The sequence below is a fragment of the Prionailurus bengalensis genome, chromosome C1, assembly GCF_016509475.1.
Source record: "Prionailurus bengalensis isolate Pbe53 chromosome C1, Fcat_Pben_1.1_paternal_pri, whole genome shotgun sequence".
Lineage (NCBI taxonomy): Eukaryota > Metazoa > Chordata > Mammalia > Carnivora > Felidae > Prionailurus > Prionailurus bengalensis.
The window spans coordinates 106804610-106815842 of record NC_057345.1 but is presented as its reverse complement, the minus strand read 5'-3'; the positions used below and the strand labels follow the sequence as shown (position 1 = coordinate 106815842).

General features: G+C 42.6%; 1 protein-coding gene across 2 annotated transcripts in view; it reads left to right on the top strand.

Annotated features, from left to right (window-relative positions):
* The window catches only part of TDRKH (tudor and KH domain containing), a 16898-nt gene continuing 5665 nt past the window's right edge, over positions 1–11233 (top strand). Inside the window, exons 1-6 of one of the 2 annotated variants that reach the window (XM_043576336.1) lie at positions 1–104; positions 6504–6652; positions 7602–7708; positions 9229–9418; positions 10139–10278; positions 10386–10710. In XM_043576336.1, coding sequence (XP_043432271.1) covers positions 6529–6652; positions 7602–7708; positions 9229–9418; positions 10139–10278; positions 10386–10710 — 886 coding nt within the window. In that variant the 5' untranslated portion in view covers positions 1–104; positions 6504–6528. The remainder of the gene's footprint in view (positions 105–6503; positions 6653–7601; positions 7709–9228; positions 9419–10138; positions 10279–10385; positions 10711–11233) is intronic. The other variant, XM_043576337.1, reaches the window with a different exon arrangement.

Here is an 11233-nt window from a genome sequence, read left to right as displayed (position 1 = left end):
GAAGCGGGGCAGGCGGGGCTTGGAGTCGCGGTGCAAGAGGGAGGAGGTGACGGCCGCTGGGGTGAGGTGCGAGGCGGAGCGCGCGACGGCTGAGTCGAGGAGCGGTAAAGGCGGGGACGCGGCGCGGAGGCTTGGGGAGTGCGAGAGGCCGAGCCTGGGGTGCCCGGGCCACAAGCAGGCGGGAAAGTGGGGCCGAGCGAAGGGAGGCGTCCGAGGGCGTGGTCAGCGGAACGCCGGGGCTACTAACGGAATCCAAAGGAAGTGCTCTGGCCCCACCACGAACCCCCAGGCCAGTTTGGACTCCGCGACTGGTGTTTTTGGTCTTTTTTGACACTGAGAACCGCCATCAGTTTATCGGTTTGCCTTTGATTTTTTTTCTCCAGTGTTTTCTTTATCTCTAATAGGATGACTGTTTCCAGCTGTCAGAAAATAGTAAATTGGGGTTTTTGTTTTTCCAGTTTCCCTCCTTACTAATGCTGAAGACTCCCGTGTCAAAGTTAACATTTTTACTCTTTTCACAGCTTGAAGTGGGTTGATGCTTTTTTTTTTTTTTCTCCACTCACTGGTTAAAGATAAATGTAGCAAGGATGGGAAAAACTGAGCTGTTTCAGTTCCACAAGCCTGTCCCCATGTTTTAGCCACTTTGTAGGTTCTGGCTATCGGGAGATACTGGGGATGAGAAATCTCCCCACCCCCCGCCCCCGTGGAGCTTGCAGTGATTTGCTAACGATGTTTTTGAAATGATAGTGTAAAAGTAAGCCATAGTTATGCATATCAGGTAGTTAGCAACTGTTTCATGCAAATGTCAAATTTCAAAATCAGTATTTACTGAAAACCATTATTTAGTTGAATTTCTTCCCTTGAAATGAGCCACATGTCTCCTCTTCTTCACTCTGCTTCCCCTGGGAACTATGGTTCTCAGTTCCAACCTCCTTTTCACGTTCATTTTTGAAGTCCTAAAATCAAACACAAGCTGGCATTCAGTACATACAGTTACATCTCCGTTGGTGTCGTGTTATTTCCCACTTAAAGAGACACCGTATGAAATATGTATATTATAAATAAAATCATAATTAATCAAGTAGCTACTCCTTCTTTGAGACCACTAACTCAATTAGCGCAAACTTCATTTGTAATATGTGAAAAGGAGTTAAGTGGAAATTAGTTTTGGATTCAAAGAAAAGCCATGCAATAAATTTATCCTGGTCGCGGACATTCATCTTCCCATCACGCACATTCCTTCCACCACCAGATCATTAACATTCTCTCTCAAACACTACATCTACCAGGTGCTCAAATGAAAAACCTGATAGCTCCCTGGCTCACCCTCTAACCTTTCCCTGAATCAGTTGCTAGGTCTTGTGTATTCTACCTGTCAAAACTACTCTCTGTCTCCATCATTAACACCTGGACTAGCCTGTGAATTGGTCTCCCTACCCCCACAGTCGCTGCCTTCAATTCATTCTCCTATAGACCGTCATTAGTCAAGAATTGCAAGCAATGCATGTGTTACGAAGGGATGTTTGGAGAACTATGGAAGCCCATAGTGATAAAACCCCAAGCACAGAAGTTCGGGATTAAGGGGGGTTTGGCTGCAGAGCTAGAGGAATATCATATATTTTTGCCTTGATCTTGATAGTTTCTGAATTCGAGGGGAAATGCTGTTGGGGTTTTTGTTTTGTTGTGTTTGAGTCTCCTTAAAGAGGTGCCATTGTGACTGGTCTTCCAACCACTTTGCATACCGCATTGTATGGAAATGACTGTGTAACCTTAGGGAAATCTCTTTATTTCCCCGGGTCTTGGTTTCCCCAATGGGAACATTATTAGTAGAATCAGATCATCTCTTTGGTCCTTCCAATTCCAAAATTCTGTGATTTTTTTTTTAGGCATGAATTATAGCCAGGAAAGTGGTGTTAAAAGGCAGACAGCACTCCAGTGGAGATTAAGTTACTGCTCTGGTTCACAGGCCTAGATTTGTTTCCCAAAACCTTCAACACCTACAGACTCCTGCTTGTCAAGATAAAACCTTCCCTGCCTAATAGGAAGTCCCGTGAAGGAGCTACCAAGTCTGTCTGGACTGTTGTATCCCCGGGGCCAAGTACACGATGGATACTCAATGTTTATTGGTTTGAATGCAGAAGATAAATTCGTATTTTAATGAAGTGGTTTTCAACTCTGTGCCATCTAAGAAACATTTTAAGTTCTCGCTCCTCCAGGCTGCTCCATTAACCAAGTATTTATATTGTCTTTGCATTGCCTGTAATTAGTTGTTTTGGTGTTTATCTTTCCTCCTAGACTTTATTTCAGGGCAAGAATTCTTATTCCTGCTTGTGTCCCCAGCACGTTCAGCCCATAACAAGGAGCCAGCACTCTTTCAGTGAGGCACATTAATAGTGAAGACAAGCTTTGCACTTTAGAGACTGTATGAGAAAATACATGCAGTAACCACTAGATAAAAGAAGGTGAATCTTTTCCAAATACCCAGAATAAACCATCTCGTAATATAAGAAAATAGTTTGAGGTTCAAAAACTCAAGAATGTAAGCAAAAATCCTTATGAAACAGTTTGTTTCCTTTCTTTTAGTATATGCAAATATGATCCCACCCAAACTTTTATGGAGAGCAGTGAAAGGGTCTATTTACAGCCTAGGAAAAAAAAATTTTTTTTTTTAATTCAGTTAGGAAAGGAATCTCCTAACTCAAACCCATACTAAACTCCATTCTTCCTACCCACTAAAGAAGAAAAAAATTCCCTCATGTCTGTACTGAATCTCCAAGTGATACACTATATATATTGGACCTACTTACTAAACAATTAATTGCCTGGAATAACGACACTCGAAAAGGGTCACTCACCCAGGTAATACAAGGTTTTTTTCTCTTCAGGGCATGAGTAGGCAAGAGAGTGAATTAAATTTGTTTAAAACTGTTGGTTGAAAACAGATCTGGCAAACTTCTGGTGGTTGTTTAAAGAACTTTGTTTATTTCTACTGGTCAGTAAAGCTCTATGAGGCCACATGCAAAAATTCGATCCTCTGTTTAATAGTAGGAAATCCACCTGCGGTCTTGACATGACTTTATCTGCTCCTTGGAAGGAGATTTCTGTGCAAAGACTTCTCTTTTCCTTCACTCTTCCTGAAAGGCTTTCAGGAAAAGCACATTTAAAACCAAAGTTTTATTCCTAAGTAGGTCTTTTAGTAGGTGTTTAGCCTTCCTACGATACAACTAGTTTTTTTAAGGTAAAAAAAAAAAACACATTATTTTCTTGGATATTATAATCATTTGGGTTGAATTTTTGTACCTGGAGGCAAATCATAGCATAAATTATATTTCCTCACTCATTTTAAGGCAAGTTTCATTAAAAGCCATGCTGTGTTATACTAGATTGTACTACCTGGAAATAGACACTGTCTTTAGTTTTTTACCAGCTACAGTGTTTTCAGTGTTAAACAAGTATTTGTTAATTTTGAATTGCCAAAGTAAAGACACCCAAGTACTGTTCTGCTGAAAGTTTATGTGAAAGAAAAGGGGGAGGGGCTCCTAAAGTTACTTTGTAAGGTTCTTAATATCCAAATAATACCCCAGACTCTGGGTAAGAGATTAGGTGACCTCTCTAAGCATATATACTCCTTCCTACCTTATAGGATTGCATGAAGATCAATTACAATAATGTATGGAAAGGGCCTAGTGGCATAGTAGCTACTCAGTACATTTATCTCTTCATCTTTGTCATCCTTAGTGCCACAATAGCATTTAGCACATAGAAGTGCTTAATAAATGTGGTTGAATGGCACTGCTGAATCCATTAGTCTAGAAGACACAGACATAACAGGTACACAGTTGCATACAATGTGAACAAGTGCCATCAGGGAAGTACCATTTACGGGGCAGCATGAACTAAGAAGAAACCCTAAGCCAGCCAGGGGAAGTCCTACAGGCCTTAGAAGGAGTGTACCAGTAGAGCTGAGACTTGAGGAAGGAGTAGGGTTTTGCCAGGGAGATCAGATGGGCTAGGGAGTATAAGGAAGACAAGTGACACATGGGTCAGAGTAAGGATATACAGGAGAGCATGTCCTTTTCTCCTAGTAGCAGTGGAGTTAGAATAGAAGGCTGCGAAGGTAGTAGGCAGAGATCAGATGATAAAGAACTTTCATGCCATTAATGACTTTTCATGAAAGCAACAGTTGTTGAAGTTTATTCATTCAACAAATGATTATTGACTGGCTACTGTGTGCTAGGCACTGAAGAATGAAAACATTCCTGCCCTATAGAATTTACATTCCAGTGGATATACAATCAAAACGAAGACCTCGCAAGTCATTATAATAACTTTGGCTTAGAATCATAGTGAGATTGAAAACCACTGGAAGGTTTTCAGTGGAAGAGCAACGTTATCTGACTTACTCCAGCTGTTGAGAATAAACTGGACAATGGCAAATGCTGGGATATAATTGATTGCGATTTGGGCAAGAGATAGTGATGTTTAAAGCAAATGGTGGTCATAGCAGTGGAATGGTAAAATGTCAGATTCTGGATAATTTGAAGGTAGAACGAATAGGATTTGCTGATAGCCTGGAGGTGCTATTTGAGGGTAACCTGAGCAAAAGAATAGAGTTGCCATTTACTGAGTCAGCCAAGACTACAGACAAGTGTTGCACCTGTTGAGTTTGAGTTTGAGATGCCTATTAGACATCCAGTGGAGATGTTGTCTCCCAGACACTTACGTATACAAACCTGGAGTTCAGGAGAATGGTCCTAATTGGATCTATGAATTTGGGAGTTCTCAGCGTTGATGGGATTTAAAGCCAAGCTGTGAATGAAATTTGGCAAGATCACCAAGAAGTGAGGAGAGGAGAGGGCAAAGGACAGAGCCCTGGGGCACTGCAGTATTTACAGGTTACAAGAAGGAGAAGGAAACTGACCAGTAGAGCAGCCAGAAAGGAGAAAGAAAAACCAGGAGAGTGCTGTCATGGAAGCCAAGTGAAGAAAGGGTCTCCGAGCAGGGGGGATCCCCAGCTGTGCCAGATGTGGGGGCAAGGGCAGGTAGAGTGAAGACCTTAGCAATGTGATGTCACTGGTGACCTTGGCAAGAGCAGCGGGAGTGGGTTCAAGAAGAGAAATTGAGCACAGAAGTATTGGCACTTGTGAGTTTTCCTGTAAAAGGAAGGGAAGAGATGAGAAGTATTTGGAGGAATAAGTGGAATCAAGAGTTTTAAAGAAACTAGAAACAGTGGTATGTTTGCTGATGGAAAGATCCAGTAGAGAGGAAAACCTTAACAATGTATAAGAAGGAAGGAGAGCGACGCTTTTATGAGAGACTTCAGTGCCCAGAACAGAAACGGTTCATCCATGGTTACAGGAGAGAAGGTAGGGATTTGGCATAGATAGAAGTAGATGGGTAAATGTGGTGGAATTTGGCTAATGTTTTCTCTGAATGCTCTACTTTCTCAGTGGCGTAGGAAGTGAAGAGAACATGATTTGAGAGTGAGGATGGAGAAGGAGACACTAGAGGCTTGAGAAGAGACCGTATGAATTGCCTGGGAGGGTGAGAAAGACTAGTGAATAAGGAAATATAGTGAAGATGTTAAGATTAGCTAGGCAGCAAAATGAAGGTACAGAGTCAGACTAAGCAAGAAGGCTGTTGCAGTGGTCTGAATGAGATTCAATGAGCTTCTGAATCAGGTGCTGTGTTGTTGGAGTTACTAGCATTTAGGTAGTAGTTGAGGCTGCAGGTGTGGATGAAATTGCCCAAAGACAGCAGAGTGACGGTAGCAGTGGATAGAGGCCACAGGAAAACAAGACCAAAACCACAAAGGCACCTCCAGGGCAAGAGAAGGAGAAGCCAAGAGAAGAAGGGCACATAGGGGAGATTAGGTAGGGCTTATACGTGCCATCTCTGTTGGCTACCTGGGAGGTTGTTGTTTCGGTAAAGGAGTAGGGCAGACCTCCTTCCAGTGTTCGCTGAGGAATGACTAGAAATCAGGAGTATAGATAAAAGAAAATGAAGTGGAAGCAGCGGAGTCTAGAAGTCGAAGGGAGGAGAGCCTGAAAGGCCTAGAAAGCTATTCCTTGCAGAGACAACAGCTTCTGGAAAGGCCTAGAGACATGGAAGAGCACAGATAAGGAATTTGAAGCAGTCTGATGTGAAATTTAAAGGTGTATTTTTGTAATGTTTGATTCATATAATAATTTTTTTATTCCTTTGTCCTATAAAGTCGTGATCAACGTATAGTTCTCCCTAGGAGGGGGGAAGGAATGAAGTATGCCTCTGTTGTGTATGTCCCTTAGCAACTTTTAAAAAATACCGAGACCTTTTTACATGAAATAGATTTTGGGAAAAAAAGATTTTGATACTGCTCAAGCTCTTGATATGGGAAGGTAGGCAGTATTCTTTTCAATAATATTGTATTCTTTTCAATAATATTGTCATATGTTCCCATGCTTCTCTGCCAGTCGTAAAGGTTGGGATGAAATTGCTTCTTTTCCCTCATTTGCTTATTTCAGGATGTAAGTCAGAATACAGCAGAAAATGTCCACTGAACGAACTTCTTGGACAAGTTTGTCCACTATTCAGAAAATAGCGCTGGGCCTCGGGATCCCAGCCAGTGCAACAGTTGCCTATATCCTATACCGCAGGTACAGGGAGAGCAGAGGTATGTGGACCCCTGGCTGTAAATATGGAAATGTTCAGGCTGTGCTCTGGCCTTGTTAAATTGAAATGAAAATTTTCCTTGTTGGACTGGGTATGTCTATTGGGATGTAATTGGCTTTCTGTGAGGGGGTCTTTGAAACTGTTTGGTTTCTTCTTTTCTATGTTCTTAATGTGAAGCTAGTCTGTGGAATGAAGAACTCCTAATTCTATTCTCTGTTCCCTTCAGCAACAGCAGCACTGCAATGGGTTCTTTTTCTTTTTTAGTATCTATAGATAGTAAAGAGTATAATCTCTTTTTTTACAATAGTTTTTTTTTAATGTTTATTTTTGAGAGAGAGAGCATGTGCCCCCAAGCGGGGGAGGAGCAGAGAGCGAGAGACAGAATCTGAAGCAGGCTCCAGGCTCTGAGCTGTCAGCTCAGAGCCCAACATGGGGCTTGAACCCACGAACCGTAAGATCATGACCTGAGTTGAAGTCAGACATTTAACCAACTGAGCCTCCCAGGCGCCCCATATACTCTTTATCTTTTTTATATGCTTTTTGCATTTAGTTGTTAGAAAGCTAACCATGGGGTCCAGCTTCCACACAGGCTGAACCTAGAGAAAGGATTTAGGTACAAGCAGAAGTTCTGAGCCCAGTGTATTCATTGGGCAATTTAGCCTTTGTTCTTCTCCAGGAGTCCTATCTTGGGAGACACAGCTTACCCAAAATCCAGCACCCCTTTCTTGCAGAGCCAAATGCTTTTCCCATTTTAGCATCTGAAACGGTATCCCAGAGACAATGCCTATCTTCTGGGACCCTCTAATTCCTACTCAGGTGCTACTTTTCTTTGTCATTATGGTTGAGATCCTTTGTTTTGTGGATCAGTCTCTTTGACACCTAGTTTCAGGGGAGGGCTGGGGTACTTGGATGCTATCTGAGTCTGATCTGATGAGCCATGATCTATGCAGAAGAACGGTTGACATTTGTTGGGGAGGACGACATCGAAATAGAGATGCGAGTTCCCCAGGAGGCCGTAAAGCTCATCATTGGCCGGCAAGGAGCCAATATTAAACAGGTAAGTGTGTAAGCAAGCAATTGGCTTTCCCAGGGATTGATTCTGCTTAATAACTTCTTCCCTCCTCTGCCCCCATCCCACAAAAGCCACCTGCACTATGTAGGTCTTTAAAAGAAAAAAGTAAAGGAACATTTAGCTAACCATGCTTTTTTCCTTCTAAAGAAGAGTACTTCTCCCCAGAGCATGCATGACTTAGCTTGAAATGGGGATTTTTTTTTAAAGGTTTTTTTTTTTTTAACGTTTATTTATTTTTGAGACAGAGAGAGACAGAGCATGAACAGGGGAGGGCCAGAGAGAGAGGGAGACACAGAATCTGAAGCAGGCTCCAGGCTCTGAGCTGTCAGCACAAAGCCCGACACGGGGCTCGAACCCACAGACCGCGAGATCATGACCTGAGCCGAAGTCGGATGCTTAACCGACTGAGCCACCCAGGCGCCCCGGGGATTTTTTTTTAAATGTTTATTTTAGAGAGGCAGAGAGAGTGAGCATGCACGCGTGAGCAGGGGAGCAGCAGAGAGGGGAACAGCAGATCCTAAGTGGGCTCTGCGCTGACAGCAGAGAGCCTACTGTGGGGCTCGAACTCACAAAATGGGAGAGCATGATCTGAGCCGAAGTCAAGACACTTAACTGAGCTACCCAGGTGCTCTTGAATTTTTTTTTTTAATGTTTATTTATTTTTGAGAGAGACAGAGTGCGAGCAGGAGAGGGGCAGAGAGAGAGAGAGACACAGAATCTGAAGCAGGCTCCAGGTTCCGAGCTGTCAGCACAGAGCCTGACCATGAGATCATGACCTAAGCTGAAATCGGACACTCAACTGACTGAGCAACCCAGATGCCCTGAAATGGGAATTTTTGATTGTGTGATTCTAAACTTGGTGCAGTCTGAACCATTCTTTTCTACTGTGGAATTAATTAGCTCTCATTAATTGATAGTAAATATTGAATTGGCCTAATTTTTCTTATTATCTATTCAGTTTGTTAAGAAAACAAAATATTGGATTCTCTGATCCAAATAAAATGAGAGGGAAAGAGGGTTCTAAATACAAAGAGAGTGGCGCCTGGTTGGTTGGTTGGTTAATTAGTTAGTTAGTTAGTTAGAAGCTTAGTTGGTTAAGCTTCTGACTTTGGCTCAGGTCATGATCTTGCAGTTTGGTGAGTTCAAGCCCTGCATCGGACTCTGCTTGACAGCTCAGAGCCTGGAGCCTGCTTCAGATTCTGTGTCTCCCTCTCTCTGCTCCTCTCCCGTTTGCACTCGTGCACGCTCTCTCAAAAATAAATAAGCATCTAAAAATTTTTTAAAAAATATAAAGAGAAACTGTTTTGAATGAACTATTATTTGGGGTTACCTTTGTCACTAATCACCTTTCATCAGTACAGATAGTTGAGGACAGCTTATAGCATCTTGATTTAACTGATAACTGTCCAGTTCCATCTACTTCCAGGGTTAAGTTGAAAGTATACCTAGCTGACCCAAATGGGAGCTATTCCAGAGTGGACTGCCACGTATCCTTTTCTCTGCAGCTGCGGAAACAGACAGGTGCTCGGATTGATGTGGACACAGAGGATGTAGGCGATGAACGGGTGCTGCTTATCAGTGGGTTTCCTGTGCAGGTGTGCAAGGCCAAAGCAGCCATCCATCAGATCCTGACAGAGAATACCCCTGTGTCTGAGCAGCTTTCTGTTCCGCAGAGATCCGTGGGCAGGATCATAGGTACCACTGGACAGCTGCTTCTGCTGGTTCCTTTTTCTTTCACCTTTGCCTTTCTTTCATACCTTCCCAAGGGTTTTTCCTGGCCTTCTTCCCCATCACCTTCCTGAGGGAGCGTGGGGAGACAGGAACATTGAGACCAGAGCTGTACATTTTTACAGAAGCAGTGGTAAACCCAAACCCCATTACCCCAAGAAGCTATATGGTCTGAACTTTACAAATAGGCTCCAGAAGGGTTCAGGTAAATGTATTTACCTCACAATAGAGTTTTAAAGGAGAGCTAAGCCTGCTCATATTTATCCCAGATCTTTCAAGACCATGCTCTTCCAGAGAGCACCTGCTATGCCTTCCCCTAGAGCAGTCCTTATGCTTCTCCTAGAGGCAGAGAATTGTCCATTCTTGCCTCAGTGCCTCTCACACTGTGTAGGATATCTTCTAATAAAGTGCAGATATAAAGTGTGCTGAGTGGCCAAAAAATGGGAATGACGTGAAGTACACTAAATGTTTAGAGTTTAAGTAAAGCAGAAAGAGAAGATTGTCCCTGTTCCCCTTCATATAGTAAGGATTGCAATAGTTCCTGCTTTCTAGTCAGTATCTTACATTCTGTTCACTTTGAAAATAAGAACAGACTCTCCTCTCCTAGTATATACAAAATAGTGATTTTTCTAGTGATTAAAGCTGGCCAAGAGGGAAGGACAGGTTTTTATGTGTTTTTCAATGCAGGGAGGGGTGGCGAGACAATTCGTTCTATCTGTAAAGCCTCTGGAGCCAAAATTACCTGTGACAAAGAATCAGAGGGGACGCTACTACTATCAAGACTTATAAAAATCTCAGGAACACAGAAGGAAGTGGCAGCAGCCAAGGCAAGTAGTTAATAGACTTGAATTGTGTCTAAGAATGAGAAGAATCCTTTACTCCACCCTGGGTCAAAATATGTGGCCAAATCGATCTCCTCTCTTATTTTCCACAGCATTTGATACTAGAGAAAGTTTCAGAAGATGAAGAACTTCGGAAGAGAATTGCTCATTCTGCAGAAACCAGAGTCCCACGCAAGCAGCCAATCAGTGTGAGAAGAGAGGAAGCGATAGAGTCTTGTGGAGCTGGAGAGCCAGCTTTGTGGAAGAGCACTGATACTGGTGCCGGGCTGGAGCCGGCTACACCACTGAGAGTTCCTCCCCGAAAAGGAAGCGGTGACATGGCTGTCGAAGGGCCAGAAGGTGCTTGGGAGAAACCTAATGGGGGCAGCTTTCAGAAATCTGGAGCCCAGACCAGTCCAGAGATGTCCATGTTTGAAAGTATGTAACAAATGGGAACCCATTTACCATATGAAAGGTAGAAATACTGGCTTAGACAACCCAAAAAAGGAAGCAGTAAAAATAATTTCTGTTTTCTTGACTGCACTTATAAGCCTCTTCACAGAAGTCCTTTTGTGTGGTGATATTTTACTTGGGTTACTACTAACCATGAATAATTTTCATAACACAAACCAGACTAGTGATGGAGAATGATAATATACTAGTGAAATATACTAGTTCACAGGAAACTAGTCTGAGTAATATATCAAGTAATTGAATTTACATGGTATTCATTTCTAAACAGATTTATTAAACAAGTAAAATACTCAGCCTGATTTTTTTTTGGCTTATCTCATTACTGCTTTTAAAAATCATCACCATTCAAGGAGGATGAAAAGATTGTGAGCATTCTCTTCTGTGCATAGGTTTGGGGATGGACGGGGAAGACCAGGCCCCCTAAGAGGTTCATAGACTTGTTTGGGGGTCACACAATGAGTCAGTGATAGAGTAGGATCTGGAACAG